Genomic DNA, 18043 nt, shown 5'->3' with positions numbered 1-18043 from the left:
GTATTCCACTAGCCCATATGGTACCTCATTTTCTTCTGGGTTATGACTGGAATCCATATCTGTACATAAATATTCTCTGCAGTTTAATTACTAGTTCATTTAACTTTAATACTATGTAGGTGACCTCTCCCAGTCTTTTCTCTTGTCATTTTTGAGGAATATAAGTATGTTTCTTCAACCATGTGAAATCTTTTACAGAAATTCATATGTATTTTTTTACAGGAATTCATAAGTATTAATTTTTACTCATTTCACTTTGCAACATATATTTGCCAGTGATATTTTCAGGACTGTCAGATATTTATCCCCTTTCACATTCTCATGGTTAATAGCAATGGCTTCACTTTCCCTCTAAGAAGAGTAGCTCATAATGTTTTTAGGCAAGTTATATTTTTAAATTATGATAATAAAAAACAGAAATTTATTTAGTTATGTCATTAGGATAAAAATGAGTACTTTTATTTATTCTCTTTTTTTAAGCATTCACTTAAAGCTATAGCCTAAACTGCAGATTGTAAATTATCTGCAACTAATTTTCTTACAAATTAGGTAAAGCAATAAACATATGATATCTAAAATGCTCTTGTAATTCTGTATTCTTTCACTTGACTTGTCCTATATTAGTAGAACATAACTTATATAATGAGTAATCAACAGGACAAAATAAAAAAATCAAATAAAATCAAGTCACAGCTACTAAACATTCTTTTTTTGTATTTATTTCACTGTATGCTCTCCATACTGCTCTTCCACTACTCATGTAAGTTTTTCATAAGCTTCATGACAATGATTCACATAATAATTTGTTTAGCACCAGTTTGCTCTCATATGCATTTTTTTTAATATTTCAAAATTATGTGATTAGTTAATTCAGTTCATTTCCAAAAATGTGTCAATAAAAAATCTTGAAAGAGAAATAACTTTTCTGAGAGAGAGGTGATAAAGAATGGTATAAGAAACCTTGCCACTGTGTGTGATTTATATGGAAGTTTATATTATCGATTTACTTTTATTTCTGTTTTAGTTTTGGATGCCTGATTTATATGGCCACACAGATAGCATCAGCAATGAAATATCTTGAGTCTCTGAAAATTGTCCACAGAGACTTAGCAACCAGGTGAGTGTGTTCTGTATTTTAAAAGTATTTGTTCATAGGGTATTTTTCTATTAATAGCCCACATAAAAATCTACTGCAAGCGGAACTTACAGCCTGTTTTATTTGTGTTTGCACATTAAAAGTCACTTACTCCAACAACAAAATAACATTTATCATCTGAAAAGATACTTTATCCATCAAATAATTGTATTCTTCCACGAAAAAGATGATGCAAATAGTTCAGAATTCATGCAACTCCAAATTTTATTTTTAACTGAAATTTGAAAATTTTGAATTTCTGGCACATGCATTTTTATTTCTGTGTTCAGTCAGTCATGTCTTAAGAGTACTTTTTGCTTCTGTTTTCCAGTATCCTTTCCTGGTCCATTTCACAAATGACTCTATGTATTTTTAATCACATTCTCATCATAACAACTTTATCACCAGCACAACAGGTATTGCTGTCAAGTGCCATATGAAAATATAACCACCACCACTAGTTTAACTCAAAGACTTCTTGTTGGTGAACTCTACTTCACTGAAGAAAATCTTCACAGAAACTCTTAAATTCAATGTTTTAAGTTAACACAGGGCGCTATAATAGAGTAGTGTCTTCTTGACGCCCCCCCCCCCCCCCCCGCCCCCCCCCCCCCCCACACCCACACACACCCAAATGGAAAGTGAGCATGAAAAAAGTATCAGTTAAATTTATTTCCTGCTGTACATGAGTTCACTGACTGGACTGAATATGTTCCTCATAAGTCACCTTCAGTATTAATTTACAACACTGGGAAAATATAAACACACATTAGGTCATGTAGTGTAATTAACAAATGCTTAACTACCTCTGAGAAAGCATTTTCTACTTTTATGAATGGAATTTTGGAGTTGTACTTTGATCCTGAGATTTAACAAAGCTTTCCAAAAAATTTCTGCAAACTTAAAGTTTATACTGGTTGTCAGTGTGCTGCTCTGGGATAAAATAAAATTTAAATACTGAATTTAAGCAATGATTGTAATTCATCAAAATACACTTTGAGACAAAACAAATGGCACACCATGAAGGAATTATCCTAATAATGAGATGGAAATTGGTAGATAAGATTTGCAAGTACATAGAAACAAATGATTACAATTTCAGACAAAAATGGATGATTTATTCAAGAGAAAGAACTTTACAAATTGAGTAAGTCAACAACATGTTGATCCACCTCTGGTCCTTATGCAAGGAGTTATTAGGCTTAACATTGATTGGCAGAGTTGTTAGATATCCTCGTGAGAGACATGCCAACTTCTGTCCAATTTGTGTGTCAGAGTGTCAAAATCCTGAGATGGTTGAAGAGCCCTGCCAATAATGCTCCAAACATTCACATTAGAGGAGAGTTCTGATGATCTTTTTGGCTCAGGTAAGGTTTGGCAAGCAGGAAGACAAGCAGTAGAAACTTGCCATATGTGCGGGTATTAGCTTGCTGAACCCCAGGCCTATAACATGTCTGAAAACATGCAGACGACAGTGGGCGACCAACTTGACTGTCTCCCACCATAAGGCTAACAACCAGGAATGATGCTCTGGGGCGCCATTTCTTATCATAGCAGGATCCCTTTGATTGTCATCCATGGCACCCTTACAGCACAGTGGTATGTTGACGATATTCTACGCTCCATTTCGTTGCCCTTCATGACAAACCACATGGGCTACATTTCAGCAAGATAATCCCTGCACACTGTTTGTCTTCATGCCTGCCAAACCCTACCTTAATCAATGAGGCAGCTGGATCTCTCCCCAACTGAGAACATTTTGAGCATTATGGGCAGGGCCCTTTAACCAGCTCAGGATTTTGACAATTTAGCACCATTTGGTCAGAATTTGGCATGATATCCCTCATGAGGACATCCAACAACTCTGTGAATAAATACCAAGCTATACAATTGCTTGCAAAAGGGCCAGAAGTAGTCCAATGCGTTACTGATGTGCTCAATTTGTGAAGCTTTTTCTCTTGAGTAAATCATACATTTTTCTGAAATTGCAATCAATTGTTTTATCTGTGCATGTGCATCACATCTACTGATTTCCATCCTGTTCAGATAATTCCTTTGTACGGTGTTTGTTGTCCCCCCCCCCCCCCCCCCCCCCCTTGGGTTGTACAAGGGCGAGTGTTACTAGGGCTTGTAGCATATGTGCTACGTCAGGTCTCAAATATTTGTGACTTGTTTTCAGGCATACCTTTGATGAATTTTATTTATAGACTAAAAACTAAAATTAATTTGTTATTACATCTAAACATACAACAGAAAATTGTTCATACGAGGGGACTTCAAAATGTAAGTTAACTGGTAGGTCATGTAACTTTTATTGAATGCTGTACTACACCTTAAAGTGACACCGATACATAACATTATTTTTCAGCTTAGTCACCAAGACCCTGTAAAAATCAGCTAAAGTGTTCTAAGAATTGTTCAGTTCCTTAACAATAGAAATCCACTCCTTGGTGAAGAAGCCATTTGAGAACTGGTGTGTGAATTTCTTCGTCATTGGAAAATCTTCAGTTGCTGTGAATCACTTCCTTTGACTGCCAGGATATTGGTATCTTTGGTTGATGTCAATGTCCTTTGTTCCTGAACAGCATCACCCATGTCTGTGGAGCCTTGATGAAATTATTGGAACCACTGCACTATGGCTGGATGTGATACTGCATTTGGTCCATGTACTGCCAGAATTTCATGGAGTATCTGTGTGCAATTAACAGATTTTGCCCACAAGAAGGATGTGTTCTCTCTTCTAACATGTGCCATTCTTTTTGCACAATGATCTTAGCATGGGACAACATACATAACTTTACTTTTTGAAGTCCCTATGTATATGACACTTTCTGCTATTTATTTTTATAGAACTGAATGGAAGATTCCTTTTTACTGTGAAACAAAAATACATTTTGCATTCAGTGCAATGCACAAATGTGAAACACTTACACCCAGGCAACTGAGATCTGAGATAACTTTTCTGGCTGGGGTTTGTTCATCGTCTCAGGTAGATGCATGGCATGGAACATACTTGTGTTAGTTACGGAAAAAGCTAGGTGTTCTGGGGTGTTTCCTTATCGGAAATGCATCATCTTTGACATTACATTCTTTCTCTTCTTCCTCTTGTATTCTCTCCTCCATGTGAATGTTAAAGTATAGGTCATTACTGAATGCATTACCAGTGCTACATTAAAAAAAGTGTCGCTGTATTCCTGTCAGGAAATAATCAATGACTTATTCAATACTCTAGGGTACATAAGCATGTTACACCATATTCTAAACAGTTTCTAGTTCAAGATTGTGAAAAACAAGCAGAAATTGCCTTTATTTCTCAAAGCTATGCTAATACTGTAATAAACAGCTTTCTTCAGTCATGTGCTAAAACTTACTGGGAGCTTTCAGAAATGAAAACAAGTCATGTACAGAAAGCACATGGTGTAAAGCACACACTACAATCAGGCACAGCAAGTTTAGTTAACAGCCTAAGCTAGAAAAAAATAAAAATTGACTGTAGCATCAACAGTACATGAGAACTGAGGAGATTAAAAGTCAATTGTAGGCTTCCATGAGCTTCTAGTAGAGCATTTCTTGAGCATTGTCAAGAGGCAACTGTCACTGCTTGACAGTAGCCAAGGCGCATTCTGTCAAAATCTAATAGATAATTAACCGGTTTGCACAGCAGGAAGTTTGGGAAATTTTTATCTGTTTATACTGCTGTAAAAAGTGTTATTAGTACATAGCACAAATAAATACAGCTGATTCAATAAACTGGAAGTGTATTTACAACAGAATGAGTCAAGACAAGCAAATGCCATGTAGAAGTAATACTGAATAATTGATAGCTGTACAAACATCAACAAAAATTTGATGTGACCCATTGTCAGTAAGAATGTGTGTTTGAAAACTGATTTACTATGTCTGATGTCTTGCTTATATGATTGCTGTCTACTCTCTACTTCTTCCAAGTGAGATTTTTTTGCCTTTGCTCAGAGATTTACTTATGCTTCACCCAGAATTTTCAATTATCATAGAAGTACAGATGTTGCCACATGCAGGGGGTTGACAAAAATGTGGAAACACCAAAAAACAACACATTACCATGCATAAAACAGTGTAGGAATCATTGGCATTCAAAACAGCTTTCAGTCGTCTTGGAATGAATAAACACAGGTTCTGTAAGGTTTTCAATGGAACCTTGTGCCATTCTTCATTCAAAATAGTGGCAATTTCAGGTAATGATGATGGAGGTGGATAGCGAATGTGCACCCTTCTCTCCACAGTGGAGCATAACATCCTTGGCAAAATAAGCTGTGTGAACTGGAGCCCAGTCATCTTGAAACACAGTATCACCATTGGGATACAAATATTGTACCATGGGATGGATTTGATCAGCCAAAATGGCCACATAATCCTTGGCAGTAATGCAGCTTTGCAGAGTAATTGTGGGGCCCATAGAATACCATGATATGGCTGTACAAATCATCACCAAACACCCACCTTATTTTCCTTGGCAAGAAGCAGTGTGCATCGTAAGTTTTCGGGCAGCATATGCCAGACATAAACTCAACCAGAAGATGTAAACAAGACTCACTACTCTTTCTCATTATGGGCACTGGCATCATTGATGTGTGGTTTTGGAATTTCAGCTTACCCTGCAATTCTGAGCTTATGGAGCTTCCTCCAAGTTGTTTTGGTGCTGACAGGGTTCAAGAGTGTGAGATTTAGTTCTGCAGTGACTTTTGCAACTGCCATCATCTTATTTTTCTCCACAATCCTCATGAATGGCCATTTGTCAGGATCACTCAATACACACTTCCATCTGGGTTGTGACTTAGCAGGTGATGTTTTTCCACTTTCCCTGCATGTGGTATAAATCTTCAATAGAGTGCCTCTTGAAACAGAAAACACGACAGTTACTTTGATTATGAAAGCACCCTTCATACAAGTACTAACAATCTGCCCATTCATTTTCCCATGACCGAATTCATTAACTCTGACATGATGCACTCACGACTACACAGAACAATGTTTTGACCATGACTGACACTCGTAATGTATTGAGGACATTGCACAGAACTTATTTGTGGTGAAAAAAGCTAGCATCTGCATTTATGTTGAAGTATGAATCTCTCATGGTGTTTCTGTATTTTTGCCCAACCCCTGTAAATAATAATGGAAGTTTCAAGAGGGTGTTTATGAAGCCCTAAGAGTAAGGAATATTGACGTAATTCAAGAACATCTGTGACACAGCACTGACATACATGCTGAAAATGTTATGAGAAAACATTTGAGGGAAAAGGCTGAGACAGGACAGCAATTTGAATCAAAATCTGACCATTCAGGTCTAGGTTTACTACTGCTTGCCTAAATCACTTATGGCATATCTGAGATAGGTTCATTTGAAAAAGACATGGCTGATTTCCTTCCCTATCCTTCTCCAATTCATGCTTGTGCTTTGTATCTATTAAACACCTTGTCACCTAGATATTAAACCCTAATCTTCTTCCTTCTTTTTTCTGTTGCAGCTGCAACATTCAGAATTCTAACTTGCTGGCTGACAAATTATGAGGAAGACCATCAAAATCATGAATTAAGACAGTAAATTTCATATTAAGCTGTTTTATTTGCAAATTAAGTTGTACCACCTGCAGATAAAGACCTGAATACTGGAGATTAAATGCATAACCAGTCAGCTGTGCTATTCTTAGGAACTAGGACAAAGAAAGCATAATGCTATATCAGCTACTCATTACAACTTCCTACCATGCTGAGTTGGGCTGAACATGAAAATGACCACCAGTGCCAAATGTTGGTGGGTAGTGCCAGCAGTGTGTGGCATCCCAGGCCGAGAACCACTGTTTCTGTTCATTACTGGTTAGATTGGATAATAACTGATCCGAAAACATTTTTGAGTTGAAAGTCTGTCAATGTAAAGGCAAATCACTGTTCATAATTTGTCATTCAGTACCAGCAAGCACAGAAAAATGATGCAAAACAGTTATTTTTCCTAACTAGTTATTGTCCATAATTTGAGAATAAAATACAACTATTTTGGGAACTACTTCCAAGATATTCCAGATCAGTCCTCTCTTGGAAGAGTTAAAATTTGTGTTGTGTACTGAAATCTTTAGGTGTACAGAAGTCTTCCATTGAGAGCAGATTCCTTTACCAAAGTAACTTTCTGAACATCATCTCCACGCCAGCCTTTAACATCTTGGAAGCAACCTTGAATTCTTTTTAATAATTTAACTTTGGCATGTAAACTCATTAGACTTTATATAACACTGCAATGACTGATAGACATAGTACAAGAGACTGACTCTGCATTTTGGGGGAAAGGTATTGAAATTCCTATCTAGCCAAGCTGATGTAAGTGTACAAGGTTTCCGTATACTGATCAGCATGAATACCAGCACTGTTCCTTCCAAAAAGTCATGTATGTACCACATATACCCCATTCTCCCTCCTTATCTGAGCTTGTCACACATCTCTTATAACCTCATTGTTGTGACTCTTCAGCCTTTCCCAGCACATGTGCTGTAAATAGTCTTCACGGGTTTGCCGCTAGATCACTTTGTGCAAATGCCACAATATCTCCTTGGAGCGACTGTCTGACATCTTCGGGTGGTTCAACCTTTCTGGTGACTAGGTACGACTGACGGGATCTGCACATTGATGTCCCATTTGTAGAACATGCTTCTGAAGAATGTGCAGGTGCAGAAATAGTGCATGTGCAATGATTTGCATAGGTACCATATTCAAACTCCCTCTGCCGAAAATCGCAGAGCGGCTCTCCTGTGCATGCGCTGTATGCTGCATTTACCAACCGTGCAGCCATATGTTACTCACCAACGGCTGCACTAGACCAATGTTATGACGATCCTGTTACAAAAGAATCTTCATTTTCACGTTCAAATTTAACCTATGGGGCAGAATGAAGATATGAAGACACCCACCACTCTAGCCTTTTAGCCATATTTTGGTGCTATGATGTCAAGAATCGGAAGAGTCCTTGGAAGATATGGAATTAAGTGTGTTTTTCAACCATCTGCAAAACTGAGAAATCTGTTGGGTTTGATTAAGGATGACCTTGGCCTGAGGAAATGTGGTGTGTACAAGATTCCTTGTCAATGTGGGGCAAAGTATATAGGCCAGATGTGCTGCACAGTACAAGAATGCTGCAATGAACATCAGTGTCATACAAGCCTTTGTCAACCGGAAAAGTTGGCAGTTACGGAACACTGTCTGAATACAGGACATCGGATGATTTATGAAAAGTCGGAAGTTTTATCTAAGGCATTATCTTTCTGGGATTGCATCATTAAGGAAGCAAAACATATCCGTACAGCTGATAATCTCATCAACAAGGATGCGGGATTTCAACTGAGCACAGTCTGGAACCCTGCATTGGCTGCTATTAAATCATGAAGCGAAAAATGAAGATTCTTTGCTAACAGGCCCGTCATAACATTGGTCTAGTACGGCTGTTGGTAAGTAACGGCTGGCCACACTGTTGGCAAACACAGCGTACAGTGCATGCACAGGAGAGCCGCTCTGCAATTTTTGGCAGAGGGGGTTTGAATATGGCACCATCTATCTGCAAATCATTATGCATACATGATTTCAACACCTGCACGTTCTTTTTAAGCATGTTCTAGAAACAGGGTGTGGGCGTGTGGATACTTTCAGTTGTACCTAGCCACCAGCAAGGTTGAACCATCTGAAGATGTTGGACAGTTGCTCCGAGGATATATTGTGGAATTTGCACAACGTGATCTGGCAAACCCATGAAGACTATTTACAACCTCATTGTTGATGGGACATTAAAACCTTACCTTTCTTCTTTCCTTTTCTTCCACTCTAGTGATCATGTGCCAGTTGTTGAGTTTTACTTAAGTCTACCTTAAGTTGCTCAGTTGGTTCATAAAAGGACAAGAAGAAATAAAAAAGTACACTTCACATATTTGAGGATATAGTTCAAGGAACAGCTACTTGTAACACATCGTAAACATACCACTGACTGTAACTCAGAAGTGGAAGGGCTGTAGGCCATTTGTATTAAAGCACATTTTTCTTTCTCTCTTAGGCCCAGCTCACTCTTAGATACTTGTTGCGTTATTTCTCAGCCTACCGTGTATAAAATATATGCCATTTGTGCAGTATTTACTGTTGTATTCAGGTGTGACTTTTCTTAAAATTCATGTTTTCAGTTGTAGTTGTGTTGTTAAGCATAAATTCATATTTGTTATTTTAGAAACTGCTTAGTTGGCAAGAACTATCACATCAAAGTTTCCTATTTTGGAATGAGCCGCAGTCCATATTCAGCAGACTACTATAAACTTGAAGACTGGGCAATGCTGCCTATAAGATGGATGGCTTGGGAGAGCATATTACTTGTAAGTATAAACCAATAACTGTTGAATCAAAACTTAACAGATAACACATAGACTTTGCTGGTAACATTTACAGGTTGTAAATAAAATAATCTGAGTAAAAGCACAAGTAAAGTTATACAATAGCAAGATGATTAAGAACTGATGAACAAGGGTATCTTCAAATATCAGTGAAAAATACAATCTATAGGGGCTAGGAGGATCAATTTAAGAGAAATTGAATTTCACGTTTTACTTGGTTTGTTTATCTTTCCTGGACTGAGAGAAATTAAAAGCACAGTTCCTCAAAATGTAAGGAATAATTATCCCTACACTCATTACCCCCCCCCCCCCCCCCATGAACCATGGACCTTGCCGTTGGTGGGGAGGCTTGCGTGCCTCAGCGATACAGATAGCCATACCGTAGGTGCAACCACAACGGAGGGGTATCTGTTGAGAGGCCAGACAAACGAGCGGTTCCTGAAGAGGGGCAGCAGCCTTTTCAGTAGTTGCAGGGGCAACAGTCTGGATGATTGATTGATCTGACCTTGTAACACTAACCAAAACAGCCTTGCTGTGCTGGTACTGCGAACAGTTGAAAGCAAGGGGAAACTACAGCCGTAATTTTTCCCGAGAGCATGCAGCTTTACTGTATGGTTAATGATGATGGCGTCCTCTTGGGTAAAATATTCCGGAGGTAAAATAGTCCCCCATTCGGATCTCCGGGCGGGGACTACTCAAGAGGACGGCGTTATCAGGAGAAAGAAAACTGGCATTCTGCAGATTGGAGTGTGGAATGTCAGATCCCTTAATCGGGCAGGTAGGTTAGAAAACTTAAAAAGGAAATGGACAGATTAAAGTCAGATATAGTGGGAATTAGCGAAGTTCGGTGGCAGGAGGAACAAGACTTTTGGTCAGGCGAATACAGGGTTATAAATACAAAGTCAAATAGGGGTAATGCAGGAGTAGGTTTAATAATGAATAAAAAAATAGGAATGCGGGTAAGCTACTACAAACAGCATAGTGAACGCATTATTGTGGCCAAGATAGACACGAAGCCCACGCCTACTACAGTAGTACAAGTTTATATGCCAACTACCTCTGCAGATGACGAAGAAATTGAAGAAATGTATGACGAAATAAAAGAAATTATTCAGATAGTGAAGGGAGATGAAAATTTAATAGACATCGGTGACTGGAATTTGGTAGTAGGAACAGGGAGAGAAGGAAACGTAGTAGGTGAATATGAATTGGGGGTAAGAAATGAAAGAGGAAGCTGCCTGGTAGAATTTTGCACAGAGCACAACTTAATCATAGCTAACACTTGGTTCAAGAATCATAAAAGAAGATTGTATACATGGAAGAAGCCTGGAGATACTGACAGATTTCAGATAGATTATATAATGGTAAGACAGAGATTTAGGAACCAGGTTTTAAATTGTAAGACATTTCCAGGGGCAGAGGTGGACTCTGACCACAATCTATTGGTTATGAACTGTAGATTAAAACTGAAGAAACTGCAAAAAGGTGGGAATTTAAGGAGATGGGACCTGGATAAACTGACTAAACCAGAGGTTGTACAGAGTTTAAGGGAGATCGTAAGGGAACAAATGGCAGGAATGGGGGAAAGAAATACAATAGAAGAAGAATGGGTAGCTTTGAAGGATGAAGTAGTGAAGGCAGCAGAGGATCAAGTAGGTAAAAAGTCGAGGGCTAGTAGAAATCCTTGGGTAACAGAAGAAATATTAAATTTAATTGATGAAAGGATAAAATATAAAAATGCAGTAAATGAAGCAGGCAAAAAGGAATATAAACGCCTCAGAAATGAGATCGACAGGAAGTGCAAAATGGCTAAGCAGGCATGGCAAGAGGATAAATGTAAGGATGTAGAGGCTTACCTCACTAGGGGTAAGATAGATACTGGCTACAGGAAAATTAAAGAGACCTTTGGAGAAAAGAGAACCACTTGTATGAATATCAACAGCTCAGATGAAAACCCAGTTCTAAGCAAAGAAGGGAAAGCAGAAAGGTGGATGGTGTATATAGAGGGTCTATACAAAGGCGACGTACTGGAGGACAATATTATGGAAATGGAAGAGGATGTAGATGAAGATGAAATGGGAGATTTGATAGTGCGTGAAGAGTTTGACAGAGCACTGAAAGACCTGAATCAAAACAAGGCCCCAGGAGTAGACGACATTCCATTAGAACTACTGACAGCCTTGGGAGAGCCAGTCCTGACAAAACTCTACCATCTGGTGAGCAAGATCTATGAGACAGACGAAATACCCTCAGACTTCAAGAAGAATATAATAATTCCAATCCCAAAGAAAGCAGGTGTTAACAGATGTGAAAATTACCGAACAATTAGTTTAATAAGTCACGGCTGCAAAATACTAATGCGAATTCTTTACAGACGAATGGAAAAACTAGTAGAAGCCGACCTAGGGGATGATCAGTTTGGATTCCGTAGAAATAGTGGAACACATGAGGCAATACTGACCCTACGACTTATCTTAGAAGCTAGATTAAAGAAAGACAAACCTACGTTTCTAGCATTTGTAGACTTAGAGAAAGCTTTTGACAATGTTGACTGGAATACTCTCTTTCAAATTCTGAAGGTGGCAGGGGTAAAATATAGGGAGCGAAAGGCTATTTACAATTTGTATAGAAACCAGATGGCAGTTATTAGAGTCGAGGGGCATGAAAGGGAAGCAGTGGTTGGGAAGGGAGTGAGACAGGGTTGTAGCATCTCCCCAATGTTATTCAATCTGTATATTGAGCAAGCAGTGAAGGAAACAAAAGAAAAATTCGGAGTAGGTATTAAAATCCATGGAGAAGAAATAAAAACTTTGAGGTTTGCCGATGACATTGTAATTCTGTCAGAGACAGCAAAGGACTTGGAAGAGCAGTTGAACGGAATGGATAATGTCTTGAAAGGAGGATATGAGATGAACATCAACAAAAACAAAACGAGGATAATGGAATGTAGTCGAATTAAGTCGGGTGATGCTGAGGGAATTAGATTTGGAAATGAGACACTTAAAGTAGTAAAGGAGTTTTGCTATTGGGGGAGCAAAATAACTGATGATGGTCGAAGTAGAGAGGATATAAAATGTAGACTGGCAATGGGAAGGAAAGCGTTTCTGAAGAAGAGAAATTTGTTAACATTGAGTACAGATTTGAGTGTCAGGAAGTATTTGTATGGAGTGTAGCCATGTATGGAAGTGAAACATGGACGATAAATAATTTAGACAAGAAGAGAAAGAAGCTTTCGAAATGTGGTGCTACAGAAGAATGCTGAAGATCACATAACTAATGAGGAGGTGTTGAATAGGATTGGGGAGAAGAGAAGTTTGTGGCACAACTTGACTAGAAGAAGGGATCGGTTGGTAGGACATGTTCTGAGGCATCAAGGGATCACAAATGTAGTATTGGAGGTCAGCGTGGAGGGTAAAAATCATAGAGGGAGACCAAGAGATGAATACACCAAGCAGATTCAGAAGGATGTAGGTTGCAGTAGGTACTGGGAGATGAAGAAGCTTGCACAGGATAGAGTAGCAGTCTCAGGACTGAAACCAGTCTCAGGACTGAAGAACACCACAACAACAACAACAACAACAACACTCATTATTTGTGAATCAATTAATAGACCTAATTATTGATTGGTAGTAAACATTTGTTTAATACTTTCATGTATAGTTTATGGCTCTGTCTCATTTTCTTTATTGAAGTGGGCCAACAACTGAAATTTCTGCTGTTACGCACACATTGCAGTTGGACACATACTTACTAATGTGTAGCAAACAAGTGACTGTTATTACAGATTTTCTTAGGGTAATGATGTGGACAGTAGATTTGTAAGTGCTAATTTGTACCCAAAAACATTTTGACACTAGTTAGCTTGTTTGATCTATAGGGCGATCAAAAGTTTCCTTTGTAGCAGCCATCTTAGAATTAATTGAGTGAAAAGAAGAAGTTTTTTGTAATACACTGCCTGATGAAAAAAGTAAAGCATCAAGAACACATAGTTGGATGTCAGCATTACTTCATACACGTACACAACACGGTATGAAAATGATAAGAGTTACAGTTCTCTGTGACTGGTAGAATGGTCTCCAGAATGCAGTAGTGTTGATAGTATTGTTCATGCTTAGTGTTAGGAGGCCTGGTAGGGTATGTAAGAGGTGTGAACAGCATTATATGTTGAGTGATCACTGTGAATGACAAGGGGGGTTCTGTGTATTCATATGAGACTGCATTATCAGCACCTGATAAGAATTTCAAAGGGGCATCATTGTGGGTCTATATTTCACCAGCTGGTAAAATTCTGCAATATCCAGATTTTTAGGGCTTTCAAATGTGACAGGGGCATCATATTGTGCACCAAGTACACAACAACCTCTTCACATCAGTGACTGCCACCTAAGAACAAGTAATGGACTCCCAGCAGCATTCTGTGTTGTACTGCACCATTGGTCAGAGACTAGCAGCAGCCAGACCAGGGAATTACTGTCCCATGCAGCTGCAGTTGGAGTGGTGCTGTGACCAGGAGCAAGGCTTGCTGATGAATGGTGTCACATTGTGTTCAAGGATTAACTGTGGTTCTGCACTACCTAATGAGGCCATCATCAGCAAATATGGTGATACCTTGGGGAGAGGAGCTACTTGACTGGTTAGTACCGGGTCCAAAGTAGAAAAAACCCTGACAGCGTCTAGGAGAGTGGTGTGCTGAGAACATTCACCCTCAATACCACATCCTTACAGCAGGAGATGCGAATGCTAGAATAAGAAACTTGCCTTTACCAAGTGTTATGGGACCTAATGGTAAGCATGTGTTAAATTCAAGTGCAAGAACATTGATAAAGTTTTTTAGTTTCAATGACTAAAAAATAACAAGCACTTACTGTAGTCATAAAGATACTTATACTTTTTCTGTCATATTTGTTGGGATGTCAATACTCAGTTCAGGTCAGTAAAGCTGTGATATTGCACTTGACAGTGTCTGTATTTAAAAAATTTGGTAAAAGGAAAGAAAGTCTGTCTGTCATGGTAAAGAGGTGTGTATGAAGGTCATGCTCAGCAGAAACAAAGTTGGAAGTTATGTGACATTCAGCGTGCTTTGGTACTTAGTGAATCCATTGTGAGAGCTATTTCTGACACTGAGGAACCAGTTCGAAAAACTGCTAAATCTTCCACTAACTTAAATATGACTAGAGGGACCAGATCCCACTCAGAGGCAATCGAAAGAATGTATGAAAGGCTAAGCAACTGCATTGGGCACCAAACCAACAGCTGCTACTTAAGTTAAAGTGAAGAGCTTGTATGCAGATTCAATGAAAGGGGACGGTTCAATACCTTTCTCAGCTAGCTCAGGTTGGTTTGATCACTTCAAGCTTTTGTTTTGGTTTTCACAACATGTAAATGACAGGAGCGCCAGAAAAAAAAGCAGCAGCTGAGAAATTTAAAATAATATTTAAAGAAATTGTGACAGAAGAAGAGTGTGCTACAAGGCACGTTTTTAATTCTCATGAACCAAGCTCATTTTTGAATTGAATGCCTAGCTGCGGGATGTGTTCTATTTAAGAAAAAGAGCTCCAGTGTTTAAGATTGCCAATGATTGATGTGCCCTTCTTCCTGGAGGAAATGTTACAGGGGATTGCATATTAAAACCTCTTTTGGTCTACTGCTCTCAAAATTCTACGGCACTAAAGTGTTGTGACAAGTGCAGGGTGGTTGTTTATTGGAGATGAAATAAAAAAGGTTGGATGACTTCTGTTATTTTAAATGACTATTTTTAATGAACTAAATAGAGTATTGAAGGCCTGCAGTGATAAAGAAAAAACCTCTTTCAAAATTCTTCTTCTTCTTCTTCATAATGTTCCCAGCCACCTACTTTCCATTATGGACCCCAACAAAAACAGTGAGGTTCTGTATCAACCATTGAACAATACATCTATTTTGCAACCAGTAAACCAGGGAGTTATTTCTACATTCAAGGCATATTAATTGCATAAAATTTTCTCTTGTCATAGAAGAATGTGATTCGTGTGGCAAACTTACCATCAAGATCTTATGGCAACAGTTTAATATTAAGATGGCAATTGATGTTATTGGGGACACATGGGCTAATGTCATTCCAAAATGTAAGAATATTGTATAGAGGAAACAGTGCCCTGATGTTGTGTCAGTCCTAGAACATGAAGTGATCACTAACACCACCATTGCAATGTCAGAAATTGTGGACTGAACATGGCAGATTGCTTTCACTGATGTTGATGAAGAGAGTGTGTGGCCACTGGTGTGTCACTCCAAAGATCTGAGCAATCAAGATTTAATAGTTTTCAGCAAGAATTGTAATAAAGAAGCAGCAGATGATGAGGAAATTCAGCCTATTAGAAAACAGGCAATGAAGAAAATGGCTGATTCCTTTAGCATGATTGACACTGCAATGGCAGTTTTTGAGGAACATGATCCTGTAAGATGTGCAATAGTAAAGAGAGATGTTGACATTCCCTTCAGTGTTAAAGGAGTTGTATAATCAACTAGCAAAGGAGACTACAAACTGGGAATTAAAAATTTCTGGGCAGAACAGTGTGACACTTCAAATGAATGTCAAGTGCCTAGTTAGAACACTTCTGCTACAAAGGGTCTACACGTAATGAAATTCTTCACATAAACTACACTGTGATTAAAAGTATCTCCCCAAAACACATATTTTTTATATCAGGTGCATTGTGCTGCCATATTCTCCATATCAGCGACCTTTGTAGTCATTAGACATTGTGAGAGAGCAGAGTGGGGCGCTCCGCAGAACTCACGGACTTCGAACGTGGTCAGGTGATTGGGTGCCACCTGTGTAATATGTTTGTACGCGAGATTTCCACACTCCTAAACATCCCTAGGTCCACTATTTCCGATGTGATAGTCAAATGGAAATGTGAAGGGACATGTACAGCACAAAAACGTACAGGCCGACGTCGTCTGTTGACTGACAGAGACTGCCAACTGTTGAAGAGAGTCATAATGTGTAATAGGCAGACATCTACCCAGACCATCACAGAAGAATTCCAAACTGCATCAGGATACATTGCAAGTACTATGACAGTTAGGTGGGAGGTGAGACAACTTGGATTTCATGGTTGAGCGGCTGTCATAAGCCACAAATCACAACAGTAAATGCCAAACAATGCCTCGCTTGGTGTAAGGAGCATACACATTGGATGACTGAACAGTGGAAAAATGTGTGGAGTTATGAATCACGGTACACAATGTAGCAATCCGATGGCAAGGTGTGGGTATGGCGAGTACCCAGTGAATGTCATCTTCTTGCTTCCCAATGTTGAAGAGCATTTCGGAGAATGCGATTGCATCTTTCAACATGATTGTGCAACGTTCATAATGCACGGCCTGTGGCGGAGTGGTTGCATGTCAATAACGTCCCTGTAATGGACAGGACTGCACAGAGTCCTGACCTGAATCCTATACAACACCTTTGGGATGTTTTGGAGAGTCGACTTCATGCCAGGCCCCACCAACTGACATTGATACCTCTCCTCAGTGCAGCACTCCATGAAGAATGGGCTGCCATACCCCAAGAAAACTTCCTGCACCTGACTGACCATATGCCTGTGAGAGTGGAAGCTGTCATCAAGAATAAGGATGGGCCAACACCATATTGAATTCCTGCATTACCAATGAAGGATGCCAAGAACTTGAGTCATTTTCAGCCAGGTGTCAGGATACTTTTGCTCACATAGTGTAAGTGGACTGTAGCATCACCAAATTCTTCACCTACATCTACATCTACATGATTACTCTGCAATTCACAATAGAGTTCCTGACAGCATGTTCATCGAATCACCTTTAAGCTACTTCTCTCTCAGAGAATGAGTGGGAGAAATGAACACTTAAACCTTTGTGTCAGACCTCTGATTTCTGTTATATTATTATGGTGATCATTTATCCATAAGAAGATGGGCACCAAAAAAATATTTTCTGACTCTGAGGAGAAAGTTGTTGATTGAAATTTCATAAGGAAGTCCTGCCGCAATGAAAAATGCCTTTGTTTTAATAACTGCCACCATCCCAATTTGTGTGTAATGTCCAAGGCACTCTCACTCCATTTCATGGTAATACAAAATAAACTAGCATTCTTTGAACTTTTTCAAAGTCCTCTCACTGTGTGGCACACCAGCTCTCCTTTGTCACTTTCAGCTTCGTTGTCACTTCTGTCACAGCAGTCCACTTCTTCCACTTCTTTTTCACAGCAGCAACTAAATCACTGTCAGGTTCTCAACACATGCCCTATCCGCTGCCATCCACTCATCTATGTCTCCTTCACTAGCTTCTTCACATCCAGGGATTGTCTCTATCATTTGTAGTAGATTTTCCTCTTCATTTTCAAATAGGTTGACTTGAAATTCAAGAAATGTCCACAGTTTTCTCCGTGATTTTATCAAAGTACACTCCTGGAAATGGAAAAAAGAACACATTGACACCGGTGTGTCAGACCCACCATACTTGCTCCGGACACTGCGAGAGGGCTGTACAA

The 18043-nt window shown here is 39.0% G+C and overlaps 1 protein-coding gene across 3 annotated transcripts in view; it reads left to right on the top strand.

Moving 5' to 3' along the window:
* The window catches only part of LOC126088407 (discoidin domain-containing receptor 2-like), an 883025-nt gene that overhangs the window by 824622 nt on the left and 40360 nt on the right, over positions 1-18043 (top strand). For all 3 annotated transcript variants that reach the window (XM_049906568.1, XM_049906558.1, XM_049906550.1), the window contains exons 15-16: positions 1025-1117; positions 9372-9513. In XM_049906568.1, coding sequence (XP_049762525.1) covers positions 1025-1117; positions 9372-9513 — 235 coding nt within the window. The remainder of the gene's footprint in view (positions 1-1024; positions 1118-9371; positions 9514-18043) is intronic.

Source organism: Schistocerca cancellata, chromosome 1 (genome assembly GCF_023864275.1).
Source record: "Schistocerca cancellata isolate TAMUIC-IGC-003103 chromosome 1, iqSchCanc2.1, whole genome shotgun sequence".
In the NCBI taxonomy this organism is placed as follows: domain Eukaryota; kingdom Metazoa; phylum Arthropoda; class Insecta; order Orthoptera; family Acrididae; genus Schistocerca; species Schistocerca cancellata.
Note: the sequence above shows the minus strand (reverse complement) of the source record. Positions and strands in the feature narration are given on the sequence as shown.